Raw genomic sequence first — 18751 nt, forward strand, 5'->3', positions numbered from 1 at the left:
CTCTCCTCCTAATTACTATAAATAAAGGCACAAAAACTGGGGAATTAACACACAATTCCTCAAGTCTATTCTCCAATCTCTTTCTTTTCCCCTTGCTGCACCTCTCTATTAAATATAGGCCACAACAAAATTAACATTTATTTCTAACTTTCGTTGCGCGTAACTTCTTTGTTATAACTCTGATTAGCGAACGGCCTTTGCCTACGTGTTCGTGGGATCAAGCTTTATTTGAAAACATTAATTGTGACCACAAAAAGACTACAGACTTTAATTGATTATTTTCAAATTTTCAAACATTGTAACTGACTAAGTAATTAAAATTCTAAATTAATTAAAATTTAATTAAATTCGCAAAAAATAATATAAAATCCTGCGAATACAAAATACGTAAATTATAATAATGAAATTCAGAAACGGGATTTCACACAATGTATCGCATACATTATTTTGTACGTAGTAACACAATTTAGATTAATCTTCTTGAATTATTTAGCGAACATCTAACTGTTAAATTTAAGGGTAAAAGATTGTTTACTACCCTCATGTTTTGTGGTTTTCAACATTTAGTACATCAAGTTTTTTTTGTCTCAGATTCATACCTAAAGTGTAAATTTTGGGACAGTCTCATACATTCGTTAGTCAAACTGTTAATTATGACGTGGCGCCATGATTGGGCGCCACGTGTCATCCACGTTTTTTTTTCTTTTTTTTTCTTTTCTTCTTTCTTCTTCTTCCTTCTTCTGCAATTTTTTTTTCTTCCTCCTCCTTCCTTCCTCCTTCTTCCTTCCCCTTCTTCTCCTTCTTCCTTCTTCTTCCTTCTCCTTGTCATTCTTCTTCTTCTTCCTCCGAATCTGGGGAAGTTGTGTTTATTTTTTTCTTCTTTCTTCTTCTTCCTCCTTTTTCCTCCTCCTTCTTCTTTCTTCTTCTTCTTCTTTCTCCGACTGCAACTCTTTTTTTTTTTTCTTCCTCCTTCTTCTCCTTCTTCCTTCCCCTTCTTCTCCTTCTTCCTTCTTCTTCATTCTTCTTCCTCAAATCTGGGGAAGATGAAGGTTTTTTTTTTTTTTTTTGAGGAAGATGAAGAAGAAGGAAGAAGGAAGAAGGAGAAGAAGGGGAAGGAAGAAGGAGGAAGAAGGAGGAAGAAGGAAGAAAAAAAAAAGTTGCAGTCGGAGAAAGAAGAAGGAAGAAAAAGGAGGAAGGAGGAGGAAGAAGAAGAAAGAAGAAAGAAGAAAGAAAAAAAAAACCTTCATCTTCCCCAGATTCGGAGGAAGAAGAAGGAAGAAGAAGAAGAAAGGGAAGGAAGAACGAGAAGAAGGAGAAGAAAGAGAAAAAAAAAACCTTCATCTTCCCCAGATTCGGAGGAAGAGGAAGAAGAAGAAGAAGAAGAAGGAAGAAGGAGAAGAAGGGGAAGGAAGAAGGAGGAAGAAGAAAAAAAAAAGTTGCAGTCGGAGGAAGAAGAAGAAGAAGAAAGAGGAAGAAGAAGAAAGAAGGAAAAAAAAAAAAAACTTCCCAGATTCGGAGGAAGAGGAAGAAGAAGAAGAAGGAGAAGGAGAAGGAAGAAGAAGGAAGAAGGAGAAGACGGGGAAGGAAGAAGGAGGAAGGAAGAAGGAGGAGGAAGAAAAAAAAAGTTGCAGAAGAAGGAAGAAGAAGAAAGAAGAAAAGAAAAAAAAGAAAAAAAAAACGTGGATGACACGTGGCGCCCAGTTATGGCGTCACGTCACAATTAACGGCAGATTTAACAGTTTGACTAACGGATGTATGAGACTGTCCCAAAATTTACACTTTAGGTATGAATCTGAGACGAAAAAAACTTAATGTACTAAATGTTGAAAACCATAAAACATGAGGATAGTAAACAGTCTTTTACCCTAAATTTAACCTTATATGTCGTACATTGAATTCTTCTATCATTAAATTTGACGAAAAGATAAACCACTATTCTAAATGAGAGAAATGGACAAATCTCTATGCCCTGTACTCATCACATCAAAAGGGAAAAAGAAAACCATGATCTCCAAAGACCAAAAACATTTGCTTAACATTCTAGACTACATCAATGTTGACTTTAAAAAGTGGGTATTTATGGGCTCTCATTGTATCATCAACTGGGTTATGGTCTATATTTCTCTCTCACATCATCATTACTCTTTCCAACTTAAAAACTATGATTTTCTCTTAAAGCATGGTCTCAGGCTCAGCAGCAATTTGCGTTTGTACTTCAGCGCACTGCTCCAGTTAATTAGCCTCGTGTCTACTATAGTGTTCAAATCATGGACCGACATCACCAACCTAACCACCTAGGTCTAACATAAACATCTAAAAAGGCATCGTTGCAATTAGCATTAGACCACTTACTTACAAACTATTGTAAATTTTGTCGTACTTCTGATGTGTGATACTCTATCGCACATCATCCCTTTCATTGTAGCGTGCCAAATAACTATACCAACTTATATAAGCATATACCTATAGACTTGCACGTAATAACAACAGGAGCTCGTAAACGGTTTAATCGCCAGAGTATTGAAATTGATCATAAAGAGTGTGTTTCTCGCATTCCCTTTCCTTGTCTTTCATATCTTGTTGAATTTTAAATTAGAAACAGTTAGTGTTTTTCAATGTACCAATTAGAAAGTGAAAAGAACGACATTTAGAATATGAAGGTAAAAGAGTCATACATTGGTGAAATGAGAAATCTTGCAAGGTCTTATAAGAGTTTGGACTACTTGTCATATTGCCAATTAGTTTTTAGTGAAATCTCAATGTTCTTCAAAAAATGACTTTTTTTAAACATGGAGGTGTCACAAATGGTAGCACATGACAGATTGACGTTTTCCCAACAGTGAGGGGAACATGGGTGGCATTCGCTAAAACACAAAAAGCTAAAACACAAACAAAATCTCGAACATGATCATGTTTCGGTTTTAGGTTGGGGTCCATTTGCAATTTCCACTATTATTTCTCCATCCATCTCCACACCCCACACATTGCTTTTCTAGATTTGTAAGACGATTTTTTTTAGTTAGTTGGTGGAGAGTGTTTGTTCTGGAAGCGTGATTAAGAGAGGTCATATATGAAATTTCCACATTTCCAATAATTTGAGAGAGAGATAAAGAGAGGGAGGAGGGAGCACATCATATTAGTCGGTGGCCGACAACTCTAGTGTCTTCAAAGTATTGTAGCTTAAATTTGGTGGGTGGTAAGCATCAAATAGGAGGAAAAATAAGGTGATCAGTATAGTATGCTCACTGTCTAAATCAATACAAGCTGTAGTCTTTGGAAGTGTCACAAGCTCCAAAACTCCAACATAAATTTTAAGTTATATGCCCCTCCTATTCAAATTAAGCCACAATATCTCAAAATATTTTGGTATAATTAAAACAGAATTGTCATTTAACATATCATTTTTTTTTAACAAGCGATATTATCTACACTAAGGGAGTGGGGGAGTGGACTAAGCATCACAATGAGCTAGCAATAATGTGGTTCAAATTCTTCTTTGGCAAGAATTTTTTTTTTTAACAGACGATATTATCTACACTAAGAGGGTGAGGGAGTAGGCTTAGCCCTACAATGGACTAGCAATAATGTGGTTCAAATTTGCCTTTAGCGAGAATCGAACATAAAATCTCTTACTTACAAGTGAAGAAAAATATCACTAGACCATTTGAACCTAAGGTTTCTCACTTATAAGTGAAAAGGAATGCCACTAGACAATAGTACAAGTGGCGTCATTTAATATATCCTTTTATGAGAAAAAAATTTCGACGTGAGACACTAACATTTTTTCCTCCATAGTTCTTAAACCAGTAATGCATCAGAAGTTTTACTTGGCTTCACTCTTTTTTCCTTGAAAACTCTGACTCTATAATGTTTATTTAGTTGAATATATGTCTAGTAATTGCAAGTATTGTGGGACCAAATGGTTCATATTGTTAATTATGTGCATGCTCGATCAATATTCAAACATTGCTGCTATATATGTAGTTCAAATGTTCATAATATTGATATATACTTGGCTTGCTAAGAGGATCTAGGGTTTGGTTAAAAGCAACTTTTGAATTAAGTACAATTTCTGACCCACAACCACAAATGATATTGTTTAGGCAAGACTATTATAGGGTTGGAGGGCTTTCTTCTTGATTAAACAGCAATGTTCACCAGTTTCCTACTGACCATACCAATTTCATTCAAGAATTATAAAAAAAGAAGATAGAATCTGGTAGAACTCGACCTAGATAGCACCACCAATGTGGTCCATGACGATCATGACCGAGCTGATACCGATTGCATGACATGGTTAGGGTTAGGGTTCTTAATTTACTGGGACAACACACATGCATATGACCTTGTTGTGTGAACCCAGAAAATAAGCATTATCAACGTGACTGCAGAGTCAAAGTCTCTCCATGTGACATGCATTTGTAGGATCATTATTTCAACGGTCCCGATGTAAAACCTAGCTACATTCCCACACTCAGATATAAATGTGCATGGCTGTCATTACCAAAAAACACCATTTTAAGATGCAACTTCATTTTCTTCCTACCTCCGCAATCATGATTTTTCCTTTCTATTTTAGCATTATGGTGGGTATGCATTTGCTATCATGCTACTCACTTTCTTTGTACTGCTAGAAACTGTTGATGGATGTGTTCCATCGATCACACATTTTATTATACAATTTGAGTAATCTTCTCGTCTAATGATTAAATACATATTAGATTGTTGTTAAGAGTGTACTGCAAAAGAGAGACTGTAAATGAGCGCATTATCATTTCAACCGTAAGAATATATGTAATATCGAGAGTGAAGCTTAGAAACACAAGGACGGCACCAACATAATTAACTATTGTAAATTAATTAGTTCCAACACCATTTCTCATATGAATTGATTTATAAACATAAAGTAAAATAGTTGTATTGTTAACGTATTACACCTAAGGCAGGAATGGAGGAATAATATTTAGGGTTTATGTGTTTCTAGCAAGCTGGTAATTGCTTCCGCTGTAGGGTTATGCTGTAGCTGTAGAGTTGTAGGAAGGATGGAGACAGGGGGTGGCTGAGGCTCCACCGTCCAGTCCAACCGGTCCACCATGAAAAGCTGACGGCCCACCTGAAAAAAGGTGACGGAAATCCTCCACAATCTAATTACCAATAATTTTATATAAGAATCTGAATGTGGGCTAGTCTAATTTTTCAGCCAAGACTATCTAAATTCCAAAGTTCCAATTTGGTGGTGTTTGCAACTTTTAGAAGAAAATATCGACAGTTTGCGATTGTTTTAAGCAAAGTTCTTTCATTTTTTTGGTGGGGTGGGGGTCGAAAGTTTCGACAGGTGCACTTGTTCCATTCTTTATGGAAGCTAGCAGGAGCATCCCACATATTTTTCTTTTCCTTTTTTTGTACATAGTTTATTAGATAATTCCATATGTTTATTGTGCCCATTAATTCGTTGCAGTTAGAAATGCATGTGAGCTTTACTAGACAATTACAAATTATTGATTTGATTATTTGGTTTCCTAAAGTAGTATGATCTGCCATTGAATTTCTAATCTAACAAGACCGCTAGACAAAATTATTGGTAATTAAATAGTTTCATTTCATATTTACCACTTATATGACATAACTACTAGGGTAGCTAATAAAGGAAAACTATGCATAAAAGTAGTATGTGCATATTTAGAAGATTGGTGCAAAAATAAGATTGGCAATTCAGCCAAAAATTGGAAAATAACAACATATATGTAAGGTAAGAGTTATATAACAAAATATATGGATGTAAATGTGAAAGAATTATTGTATGGTGCTGAAATATTGTTCACATTGTATACTAAATTTTGATTTAGAGCAGTGCTTCATGATTGTCCTACCGAAGAAGAAAAAAAAAATGAAAAACATTGATAAATATTGTGTTAGGGCGAGACCAACAATTGGCCCGACCATGTAGGATTAATTGCCTTATGTGTGACACTTTTTTTACTACCCTGAAATTTTGTTCCATGTGGTTTTCTTTGGATTTTTTTTTATTGGAGCTCACTTGGTTTTTCTATTTTGTTTCCTATGATACTTTTCGAGCATCGTATCATTGTAAGATGCAATTTTTATTCCCGATATTCACATAAGGTTTTAAAGTTGTCATTTATGACTATCCGTTGTACTATCATATGATGCTCATCTAATACTCCAACAAAAAGAAAAATTATTTGAAATTATTAGCCTTCTTAGTGTACAGAAATATAAACTCAAATATATTTTAGTTTATTGGACTTCATTGAACCTGTAATTGAATTTTAGAGAAAGAATACATTGATCCCGAATTGAGCCTATAAATGGATTTAGAGAACTTATTACAAATTGGACCTATAAACGAATTTTAGAAAAAGAATACATTGATCCTGAATTAAGCCTATAAATGGATTTAGAGAACTTATCATGAATTGAACATATAAACGAATTTTAGAGAAAAAGAAAACACTTATTATAAATTGAACCTATAAATAGATTTTAGAGATAAAATACAGTTCTGGCGAATTGAACCTATGAACGGATTTTAAAGAAAAAATAATACTTCTAGTAAATTAAACCTATAAACGAATTTTATAGAAAAAAATACATTATCGTGAATTGAACTTATAAACAGATTTAACTTATTGGACTTCGTTGACTACAAGCTTATTGGACTTTATTTTTGTAATTATGTGATACATGATATGCTAATCAACAACACATATTTGGTGTATTACGATCCCGAAACATAGAATTACAACAAAAGACATCAAAAGTAAGTAGCAAGAGCAATGCAATGATGCCACGAGGAAGAGACGTAAAAGATTAGTAATTTGGTTCCCTTAGACGACAAACGACAGCATAACTCTTGCAGTATTATATTATTTCTTAAATCATCACTCTGATTTTTCAATTTTCAATTTAGTAGTGTTTTAGTTAATTAGTATTATAGTAATTAAGAAGTTTTAAGTTCGATTTTAATTAAAGGTGAATTTGAATCACATTATTGCTAGTCCATTATGAGATTAAGTTCATCCCTCCCCTTATTGTAGATTATATCGTTTGTTCAAAATAAAAAATTATAATAGTATCACGATCTATTGTTATTTCTATTCACTTGTAAGTTAGATTCTCATTAAAGGTAAATTTGAACCACATTATTACTTATTCATTATTAAGACTTAACTTAACTCCCTTCTTCTTAAAAAAAAATTAAAGATTTTACAGTAAATAATATCATTTATTTAGAAGAAAAAAAATTACAATAGTGTTTCCAAGAGCATGAAAATATTTTCAATTACATTTTTCTTACTTTTTTAACTTCCTCATTCTCTCTTTCTGGCCTTTTACAGTGTCATCAAACAGCCTCGTTCCAAATCTGTCAAATATACTGCACAAAACCCAATAAAGAGAGAAGAGTAGTGACAGAGTTTTCTGTTTGAGAGAGAGAGAGAGAGAGAATGGGGTGAACTTGTGATGTATGCAGCTGGAGTTTTCCAATCATAGCTGCTGATCAGAATACAAGTTTTTCATTCTTCTGGCATTACTTGATCCAAACAGAGTTGAAAAAATCTATCTTTTTTTTTTTTTTCAATATGTATTAAAAACCCCAATGGTTTTAATGGGAGATTTTGATGTTCTGTCAGAAGCCCACCTCTGAAATCATTCATCGAGTAAGTTTTTAATCTCATGAGTTCACAAAGGTTGAAGCTTTTGCAGTTTTTATGATGACCCATCTGCTTAAAACTGATGCATTTACGATGTTTCCTTTGATTTATCACTTGCTGATTGAAAATCCCAGCACCGGCTAGCAGTGAATCTACTGGTAAGTTCTTGATCATATGGTTAATAAAATAGAGGAAACGAAAAGTCAACCCTTTAATCTTTCTCTCTTGTTGTTTTGGAACTGATTTGCAAAATCACCCATCTTTGATTTGTTCATTTTTCATGAACTCTTTCTGTATTTGATCTATGGAGGTGGTATATGCTTTTTGGCTTCTTGTTTTATGAATTTTAAAAAATTTAAAAAAGCTGCTGTGTACTGGTTTTCCACATGATTTTTGATTTCTTATACATTGAAGAAAACTTCAGTTTTCCACATTGTTTTTGTTTTTGTTGATGTCTTCTTGGATCAATTGTATCTGTCTAATACAGCAGGCAGTATGCAATTTTGTATCGTTTGTTTTGTCTTGATACCTTCTTGCTGGTGTGAACTTCATTCCATTCCGACAATCTTTGTAAAACTTTCTTTGATGATTTTGGTGCACAGGTGAAAGGAGTGAGAGACAGAACCACACATTTTCGTCTGGAATACTGAGGGGTGGAAGTTCATTGAACTGATAATCTGGCCTTTCCCTACTCAAAACAAGTTCTGTTGTTGTGCTGCGCCGGGGTCATGGCAACCATGTTACACTCCGAGTCCAGACGCTTATATTCTTGGTGGTGGGATAGTCACATTCCAAAGAATTCAAAGTGGCTTCAGGAGAATCTTACAGGTCTTGATATTTTTCATACAATTTTGTTAGCAGGATTTGGATTGAAATCAATTTTGTTAGCAGGATTTGGATTGAAATCAATTTTGTTCAGATGCAGATATAAGCTCTCAGTTTTATGCACTAAGCATATAGCCTCTAATCATGTCTGATGCCAAGTAATACCAACAAGACACAGCATTTTCGTTGTTATGCATGGTTGCTAACATAGGATCTTAAGTAAAGTAGTTGCCTATATTGTTCTCTTTCGGATGCATGGATGAAGTCATGCCAATAGGATACAGCTTTTTTGTATTTAGATTAAGATGAAAGGGGAGAGAAGAGGTTGATAGATGAGGGACGAGAGTATATAGAACTAACACTAGATACTGAAAACTGTTCTTTGCGTGGCCAGTTGCATTCACACGCCTGGTTTGTATTTGCTTGACCAACATAGGACAGTATAACTGCATAAGTTTTTCATGTCCAGTTACTTTTCTGTGAAACTACGGTCATTAACATTCACATTAATTTGAACATGAAACTAGATGAAGCTAGACCAAAAATGAACGGAAACAAAATATGGTGGATCTCAAGTTTTGTGATCTATGGTATTAGCATGATATAATGTCAAGCATATGAAATATGTTTTAAAAGAAATTTTGAGGTCAGTGTAGATAAAAAAATCAGTTTCCTTGGAATTTTGTCATTCGATTCCTCTCTTTCTCCTCAGCATGTGCAATTGAGTGTATTTTTGCAGATGGATGTCCTTGGATTTTTCATGCTACATTCGTAATTGACCCGAAATCTTATTATGCAGACATGGATTCCAAAGTCAAAGCAATGATCAAGCTCATTGAAGAAGATGCAGATTCTTTTGCAAGGAGGGCAGAAATGTACTACAAGAAACGCCCGGAGCTCATGAAACTGGTGGAGGAGTTCTATCGAGCATATCGTGCATTAGCAGAGAGGTACGATCATGCAACTGTAGAGCTGCGACACGCTCATCGAACCATGGCAGAAGCATTTCCCAACCAAGTACCTTATGTATTGGCTGATGAATCGCCCTCAGGCTCTTCTGGCCCAGATGTTGGACCTCATACACCAGAAATGCCACATCCAGTTCGTTCCTTATTTAACCCTGATGACTTGCATAAGGATACATTGGGTCTCTCGTCAACCAATTTACAAGCTTTGAAAAGGAATGGAGGAAACTCAGCAGACTCCAACTCTGGAATAAGCAGAAGGGGTCTAAAACAGTTCACCGAGATGTTCACTCCAGGAGAAGTGCCAAATAGCTCAAAGGGTGCAGTAGAGGGAAGGATGAGAGAGGGCTTAAATTTTCATGAGGCAGAAGATATCAAACATCAGTTCCAAAATGGGTACTTTCAATTAACTAGTGAGAACCAAAGTCTCAAGACCCAGGTTCTTTCTCAATCTGAGCGTGCTGCAAAAGCAGAAACTGAAGTTCAAGCCTTAAAGAAAACTCTAGATGAGATACAATCTGAAAAGGACGCAGTCCTTCTTCAGTACGAGCAGAGTTTGGAGAAGTTGTCTACACTGGGGAGGGAACTAGATGATGCACAAACGGCTGTTGGAGGGCTCGATGAACGAGCAAGCAAAGCTGATATTGAAACTAAAATATTGAAGGAAGCCCTTGTGGAGTTAGAAGCAGAGAGGGATGCTGGTCTTCTTCAGTACAATCATTGTTTGGAAAGGATATCTAGCCTGGAGACCATGTTATCATTTTCTCAAAGGGATGCAAAAGGACTTAATGAGCGGGCTGTTAAAGCAGAAACTGAAGCTCAAAAGCTCAAGCAAGAACTTTCAAAACTACAGGCTGAAAAGGAAGATTTTTTTCTTCAGTACAAGCAATGCCTCGAGAAGATATCTGCTTTGGAGACTAAAATCTCAGTTTCTGAGGAAAATGTGAGAATGCTTAATGAACAAATTGAAAGAGCTGAAGGCGAAGTCAAAACTCTGAAAGAATCTCTGGCTATACTGATGGAAGAGAAAGAAGCTGCAGCTCTTCAATACGAGCGGTGCATGGATACAATAGCTAAAATGGAAAGTGAAATTTCTCAGGCTCAAGCAGATGCCAAACGACTAAATAGTGAAGTTTTGACAGGGGCTGCAAAATTGAAGAGTGCCGAAGAACAATGTGATCTCTTGGAGAGATCAAATCACTCTCTGCGGTTAGAGGCGGATGGTCTGTTGAAGAAGATTACAAGTAAAGATCAAGAACTTTCAGAGAAGAATGACCAGATGGAGAAACTTCAGATTTTGATGCAAGAGGAGCACTTACAGTTTGTGCAAGCTGAAGCCACTCTCCACGCTCTTCAGAAGTTGCATTGTCAATCCCAAAACGATCAGAAAGCCTTAGCTCTGGAGTTCAAAAATGGGCTTCAAATGTTGAAGGACTTGGAGATACGCAAAAATGGTATGGAGGATGATGCCCAACGGGTTAAGGAGGAAAACAAGAGCCTAAGTGAATTGAATCTCTCTTGCACTGTGTCAATAAAGAATCTGCAAGATGAAATCTTCAACATCAAAGAGATGAAAGAGAAACTTGAACTGGAGGTTGCGGTAAAATCAGACCAAAGCAATGCCCTCCAGCAACATATTTTACATTTGGAGGAGGAAATTAAGGGATTGAATAGAAGATATCAAGCTATGGTGAAGCAGGTGGAGTCAGCAGGATTAAATCCTGAATGCTTTGAATCATCTGTGAAAGACTTGCAAAGTGAAAAATCGAAGCTAGAAGATATATGCACAAGGGAGAAAGAACAAAGAGAACTTCTTTATGAGAAGTTGAAGGATATGGGTAAACTTTCAAAGGAGAATGCTATTTTGGAGAGCTCGCTGTTGGGGTTGAACACTGAGTTGGAGGGTTTGAGAGAGGCTGTCAAACAATTGCAAGCGTCTTGCCAGTTTCTTCAGGGAGAAAAATCCACTCTTGTTGCTGAGAAAGCTCTCCTGCTTTCACAGTTACAAATTATCACTCAGAATATGCAGACGCTTTTTGAGAGGAACACCTTGCTGGACAATTCCCTCTCTGTTGCAAACATTGAGCTTGAACGGTTCAGAGCAAGATCGAACAGCTTAGAAGAGTTGTGCCAGTCTCTCAATAATGAGAAATCCAATCTTCTTAATGAGAGAGGCACCCTGGTATTTCAGTTAAAAGATGTTGAAGAGAGACTGCGAAACCTGGAAAAGCGGTTTACAAAATTGGAGAAGAAATATTCTAATTTGGAGAAGGAGAAAGGATCCACACTCAATGCACTCGAAGAACTACGGGGTTCCCTCCTTGCAGAAAAACGAGAGCGTGCAAGTTATATACGTTCAAGTGAGGCCCGATTCGCAGGTTTGGAAAACAATGTCCATCTGATGCAGGAAGAAAGAAAGCTGGGAAAGAAAGATTTTGAAGAAGAACTAGATAAAGCTTTAAATGCCCAGATCGAGATCTTTATCCTTCAGAAGTTTATAGAAGATCTGGAAGAGAAGAATTTGTCCTTATTCATCGAGTGTCAGAGACACGTTGAGAAATCCAAGTTTTCTAGTAAGCTGATCTCAGAGTTGGAGAATGAAAATCTTGAACTACAGGTGGAAGAACAATTCTTGGTGGAAGAAATCGACAAGTTGAGGTTGGGAATTCGTCAAGTGCTCAGGGCTCTTGAGGTTGAACCAGATAGGCACGACGATAAGACTGAACCAGGGAAAGTAAATGTGCCGCACGTTTTGAATACTATCAAGGACTTGAAAACTTCTTTGTTACGTAGCAAGGATGAGGAACAGCAGTTGCTTGTTGAGAAGTCAGTGCTCTTAAGTGTACTTGGGCAGATGAGACTAGAGGGTGCAGAGACAGAGACGGAAAAGCAATTCTTTGAGGGGGAGTATGAGATCATGATAAACCATTGTTCTATGCTACAAAAAGAGAAGCATGACCTTCTAGAGATGACAAGGGAGTTGAGGTTGGAAGTGACTGAGAAAGAGCACAAGGAGGAAATATTAGAGGCTCAACTGGTAACTCTTCAATGTAAGCTGGCAAATTTGGAGAACAATGACATGGTTTTGCAAGAAGAAAATTACAAGGTGCTTGAAGATAAGAGATCTTTGCTTAAGGATCTTTTGGACCTCAAAGAGGAAAATCAAATGCTTGAAGAGGATAATATTGTTAATTTCCATGAAGCACTAGCTTTCAGCACCCTCTCATTGGTTTTAGAGAGCTTCGCAACCGAGAAAGCTGCAGAACTAAAAGCACTTACTGAAGATCTCAACAGTCAATTTGTAATTAACAACAACCTCAAAGAGGCTGTTGGGATATTGGAGGAGCAGTTAGTGATGAAAGAAGTAGAAAATCTGCATCTGAGCGAGACAGTCGAATTGTTGGACAAGGAACTGTGTGACTCCAAGGACTTAAATGGTCAACTAAGCCATCAGATCTCAGTTGGAAACGATTCTCTGAAACAGAAAACCATGAAGCTCTTGGACGCAGAAGAGAAGCTTAAAAGGACAGAGGACTTGAATGTGGAATTGTGCAGAAGAGTTCAGGAACTGAAGATGGATATTGAAGAGTCAAAACTAATGCAACAAAATTGCAAGAAGCAGATTCTTGAACTATCTGAAGATAGCACAAGCCAGAAAAAGGAAATCAATAGCCTTTGTGAAGCAAATGAAATTCTGAAGAATGAAATCTTGTCTAACGTAATTGAAAAAGAAGTAGAAAATCTACATCTGAACGAGACAGCTCAATTGTTGCACGAGGAACTGCGTGAAGTCAAGGACTCGAAAGATCAGCTAAACCATCAAATTTTAGCTGGAAAGGATTCTCTGAAGCAGAAAACCATGGAGCTCTCAGAAGTAGAAGAGAAGCTTAGAAAGGCCGAGGACTTGAATGTGGAATTATGCAGAACTGTTCAGGAGCTGATGATGGAACATGAAGATTCAAATCTTCTGAGAGAAAATTGTGAGAGGCAGATTCTAGAACTATCCAAAGATAACTCGAATCAGAAAAATGAAATTGAGATCCTTCGTGAAGCAAATGAAACTCTGGAGAAGGAAGTGGGTATGTTAAGTGAAGTAATTGAAGAATATAGAAGTAGAGAAGAGTATCTGAGTTCCGAGCTACAAGAGAGAAGCAATGACTTTGAACTCTGGGAGGCTGAGGCTGCGACATTCTTTTTTGATCTTCAAGTTTCTGCTGTCCGTGAAGCTTTTCTTGAAAATACGGTTCATGAGCTCACTGATGTTTGTGAGAGTCTTAAAGATGAAAGTGCTGCAAAATCTGTGGAGGTCAAACAAATGAAAGAAAGAGTTAGCTCCTTGGAAGGTGAAGTTGGGGAGCTGATGGGCCAGTTGTCTGCATATGTACCTGTCGTAGCCTCATTGAGAGAGAATGTAGCATCTCTTCAGCACAGTACTGTACTTAGATCGAAGCTTCTTGTGGAAAGAAATCAACAATATAAGGTAATATTTTCCGTCTCTTTAGAAATTTAGAAACATTGATGATTGTGATGATCAATCAGTTAGAGTCAGAGCTAGGTAGATCGACTCATTTTTGGTTTTGACAGCCTAACCCCAAATTTTCAATAACGTAGAAGTGTGTTTGTGTGTGTTTTTGGCCTTATTGGTATGGATAAAATGTGTATCTATTAACTGCTATTGTAAGTGTACATGAAAGTTCGAGTTAGTTCTAATTTTAAGTGTCCTGCTTGTAACTGAAATTTAACGCTAAAATTAAAACATTCTTATTCTAGCAAAAGCCTTCCTAACAGAAACAGATGTAGATCACTAGTTTGCAACTTGTCTTCTGTGGATAATTGAAGTTTAATGCTAAAACTTGATAATTAACATGTTTGTGTCTTATTGGACCACTCTGACTATCACCATTGCTTGCTTATGCTCTTCTTCTATCTACTAATTATCATGTTTGTGCCTCTAGGGTGTGGAACCGCCAAATCATCTACATGAAAATAGCTGTCAACATTCCACAGCATCGGTACCACATGGAATTTCAGAATTGGCAGAAATGCAAACAATGATCAAAGAAGTTGAAAAGATGTTTGTCGAGGAAACGGAAAGGCTTGTGATGGAACCATTTGAAAAGGCAATGGTGGAAGAAATTGAAAGGCTTTCAACTCAGGAAAGTACAAAAAACAGCAACGGCTCTGTGGAGATTGAAGAGTTACAATCAAACGGTACCTCACTTCAAGAAAAATGCAGTAAAAGTGAAGAGATGAAACTTGGAAAGGAGTTCACCGGTGAAAATCTCAAGTTGCTGAAGACAAAATCTGATAATGGGATTTGGATGAAAGACATTCCGCTTGATCATGTTTCTGATTGTTCATCCCATGGAAAAAGCAGGAGAGGTACTGGTGGGGCTGATAATCAGATGCTTGAGTTATGGGAAACTGGCGAACAATACAGTCACCAGGATCCTGTTCCCAATGAGAAACAAAATCAGGCATCTGCACGCATGGAAGATCTTACCCCTAGCCATCGGTTTACAGATTCTGAGCCGATGATTCAGAATTTTACTTCAGAAGTTCAGGCTGAGAAGGAGTTGGGAATTGATAAGCGGGAAGTGTCATTTCGAAGGCCACATCATGAAAGCAAGAAGGAAAAAATCCTGGAGAGACTTGCTTCTGATGCGCAGAAACTGACGAGTCTGCAAACGATTGCTCGGGATTTGGATAAGAAGATGGAGACAAGCAAGAAGGGTAAAAGGGCCAACGGCATTGAATATGAAACAGTCAAAAGACACTTGGTTGAAGTTGAGGAGGCAGTTGTGCAGCTAGTGGAAACTAATGATCAACTGAAAAAGAACATTGAGGAGTCTCCGTCTTTGGACGAGCAGACTTCCATAGAGTTGGAGGAGGCTGGAAATGTCCGCAGAGAGAGAGTAGTGAAAGAGGCAAGTAAAGGGTCTGAGAAGATCGGAAGGCTGCAGTTTGAGTTGCAGAACATCCACTACATTTTGCTGAAACTGGAGGACGAGAATAAGAAGAAAGGGAGGCATGGATTTTACGTAAGCAGAACAGGCGTTCTCCTGAGGGATTTTATTTACAGCGGAAGAAATAGCGAGAGGCGCAAGAAGGGTTGTGTGTGTGGCTGCATGAGACCGTCCACGAATGGAGAATGACGAGGTAGTAATCACTTGGAGGGAAGCATATTTTATTTCCTTGAATGATCCTAATATTATGTTTAGCGAATCATTTCACAGATTAGTTAGCGAAAACAGAAGTGTATTAGCTCGGATTCTCTGTAAAATAGGCTTTGATCTAATCAAAATAAGCTGCTTCCTTCATCTTGTCACCTCCCAATAACCATTGAAACAGCCTCATTATTATTTGAGAAATTTTTAGTACAAGCCACTTGTTTTCTTCTTTTTTTACTTCAGATGTTTCAGTAACATTCGGAATGCCTGGTTGTGTGGAATGTATGCGTTGGATAAGTCGGAAAATGGCCGTCTTCATATATTAACCGGATTTTGGAACTGCCGGAGAGGGATGGGAGCTCGAGTGTGATCAACTTCCGAACCAAGACCTTTCTTAGGTGTTGTGTAACATCTGAAGCAGGAACGCTAATAGAAGCCTACTGTCGAAAAAACCTTGCCTACCAAATTATAATAAAATTAAAACTTTCTTAGGTGTTGAGTATATGGAGTTAACCAAAGAGTTTTAATGGAAAGATTCAACATATTTTCAACTTGCTTGTTAATCTTAACAAATATTTCAAGCACTTGAGATTTATTTTTCATGGGAAATATCTAAGAATAGCAAGAATAATCATCAACAAACAATAAATAATAACGATAACTTTCTAACTAAAATAATAGGAGAACACCAAACATGTGAATGCGGAAGTTGTAGAGGAAATTTAGAGACAAACTCCAACCTACTAATGGACATAAATGACAAAAAGTTAAATCAAAAGTGCCATTAACTGGTACTTGTTTATTTGAAATTAAAAGCTTAACTATTGGAGAAGCAGGATGACCAAGGTGGAAATGCTACTTCTGAGCAGACACTCGAACTCCTATAAATGCTGAAAAATGATGATTGGATAATCTACTGCCATTTGGAAATGGGTATAACCAATTCTCACACCTCTCTTGGACAAGCGTCCTCCGAGTCTTGAGGTCCTTAAATATTACAAGGTAACAAAGGTTATCGGTGGTAAACGGAATGGGCAGATATTATACTGGTAGAGGCAGATGGGCGCTGTAATATGAGCATTTGCTCCAAGAGTAATAGGAGGCATTTGCTCCAGTATCAAGAAGCCAGGGGCCATTGTTTTGGCGATTAAATATGATTGGCAGATGTTGTTCCCAAGAGGTTGTCTGCACCATTGTTTCAAACTCATTGCTTCAATCTCAGGCTTGGAAAGTCCAAACCTGTGATCGAGGGGGAATGTTAACAGTAATAGACTCGTGATCCAATGGTTGGTTAGTATGAGTGTCAATAATCTGTGAACTCATGTTAGCTTAAGCTGTAAGCAAGGTAGTTAGACATATACATCCTTATGGATAACAATCTTGTAATCTTTTGTTATGCTCAGGATGCAAGAATCTCTCTCTTTCTCTCTAGTTCTTGGGTGTCTGTTTCTTCTTCTGCAAGATTACAATTTTACTAGGGTCTCCGATCCAAATTACTTAATGTAGGGATGATTTTTAAATGAAGATTAAGAAATTGAGCGATTTTGATTATAAAACTTATACAACAAAATACGTTATTGGGAAGAGGTAAGATATGGACATTTCCATGAAAAATGACAAGTGTTATCCGTGAGGAAATCACAATTTTCGTCCATATTTTCCGAATTCCACCACGTACGTATGATCTTCCCAGATATGTTTACAAGACACGTCGATTTTGTCACCTTTAACAGCAGTCACCTTGCATGTAATGTGCACAGCCAAGTGTACGCATGCATGCTTTGCCCTAACTTCTATAAATACCTCAAAATCCTCTGCTCTTTCTGCCCACAGCAAAAACATAAAAAAGAGAATCCCCTTTGATATAGTTCAATATATGGTCACTGGGAAAGCAACCATGTTCATCACCAAACCTAAGCTTCCTCTGTTGTTTTTGCTCCTCTCCACTCTTTTCCTCTCTACCTCTTTGTCTTCCACTCTTGCTTATATTTGGCAGCCTTGGCCGCCGTCGCCCACCTGTGCAGTGTGTGCCCTTACCGCGAGCGCGGAGTATTGCAGAGCCAGGTTTGGCTGTCCTTACTTCCGATCTCAAGGAAGTGATAAATGCATGCAGCAGTGCGAGATGAAAATGAGTGAAACTTGGCAGAAGGATCAATGTAAAACACAGTGCAGGCAGCACGGAGTTTACCAATATCAGGGGCAGGGGAAGCAGCAGTGCGAGCAGGCTTGCCAGGGCCAGGGACAGCAGTGCCAGGAGTTGTGCCAAGAGACGATGAGGCAGCTATACCTAGGGCTGGAAAAAAATCCCAAAAATCCCAAACCGAACCAAAAAATTCCCGAAACCAAACCGAAAAAATCCCAAACCGAAATTCCCGAAAATTTCGGTACCCAATACCGAACCGATCTCGAAATTTCGGTACGGGAATCGGTCTCAAGTTTTTGGGATTTCGGTATTCCCAAACCGAACCAAAAAAAAATTATATATATATATTGTTTAATTTTTAAATATATATTTAGATTTTTAATAGCTGTCGGATTCTGTTGAGATTTAATCTCAACCATTGAATATAAATTTGATTATTTGATTATTTGATACCTTGCCCCTCCTTAATAATTCTTCATCTGGATGGTTCACATATGCATTAAGATGAAAGATTCATGTGCTATATAGAAATTTAAGCTGACGTATTATTTTTTATGCTACAATTGTACTTACTGGTGTACACAAACTTTCTTTTTCCTTCCATCCATTATTAAATCCATTTTTACTACTGGTGTACACGGACTCAAATTTGTGCACAAATTAGTACAAACATGCCTTGCCATTTGATTGGCAGATTAGTAGAAACAAATTGGCAAATTGAGCTCAAAAGCTTAATATGTCAAATTTTAGTCCAAAAGCCCAAAACCATTTCGGGATTCCCGATTTGTCCCGAAATCCCGAAACTATTTCGGGATTCCCAAAAATTAGGATTCCCGAAAATTTGGTTTGGGATCGGTATTGAAATTGGGATTCCCAAAAATTTCGGTTTGGGAATTGGAACAAGGGTTTCGGTATGGGATCCCATACCGAACCACCCCTAGCTATACCAGTGCCTGGATCAGTGCCAGAAGCAGG

The 18751-nt window shown here is 37.3% G+C and overlaps 1 protein-coding gene across 2 annotated transcripts; it reads left to right on the forward strand.

The window, feature by feature from the left end:
- The first annotated feature begins 7346 nt into the window (after window positions 1-7346).
- Window positions 7347-15783, forward strand: LOC103453233 (protein NETWORKED 1A-like). Of its 2 annotated transcripts, XM_029095543.2 has the most exons (5): window positions 7347-7679; window positions 7808-7831; window positions 8276-8501; window positions 9298-13943; window positions 14419-15783. In XM_029095543.2, the coding sequence occupies exons 3-5, from the start codon at window positions 8402-8404 to the stop codon at window positions 15616-15618; spliced, it is 5946 nt and encodes a 1981-aa protein (XP_028951376.2). In that variant the 5' UTR covers window positions 7347-7679; window positions 7808-7831; window positions 8276-8401; the 3' UTR covers window positions 15619-15783. The 2 variants fall into 2 exon arrangements, with proteins under 2 accessions (XP_028951376.2, XP_070672253.1); XM_070816152.1 differs by lacking the exon at window positions 7347-7679 and having other exon boundaries at window positions 7693-7831.
- Window positions 15784-18751: the final 2968 nt, after the last annotated feature.

This window comes from Malus domestica, chromosome 16 (genome assembly GCF_042453785.1).
Source record: "Malus domestica chromosome 16, GDT2T_hap1".
NCBI classification, from domain to species: domain Eukaryota; kingdom Viridiplantae; phylum Streptophyta; class Magnoliopsida; order Rosales; family Rosaceae; genus Malus; species Malus domestica.

Excerpts from the sequence above, each read along its gene's own strand:
- LOC103453233 (XM_029095543.2), top strand. The coding sequence starts at position 8,402 with ATGGCAACCATGTTACACTCCGAGTCCAGACGCTTATATTCTTGGTGG. Across the intron at positions 8,502-9,297 it reads GCTTCAGGAGAATCTTACAG|ACATGGATTCCAAAGTCAAA; the intron begins GTCTTGATATTT and ends CTTATTATGCAG. Across the intron at positions 13,944-14,418 it reads AAAGAAATCAACAATATAAG|GGTGTGGAACCGCCAAATCA; the intron begins GTAATATTTTCC and ends TTGTGCCTCTAG.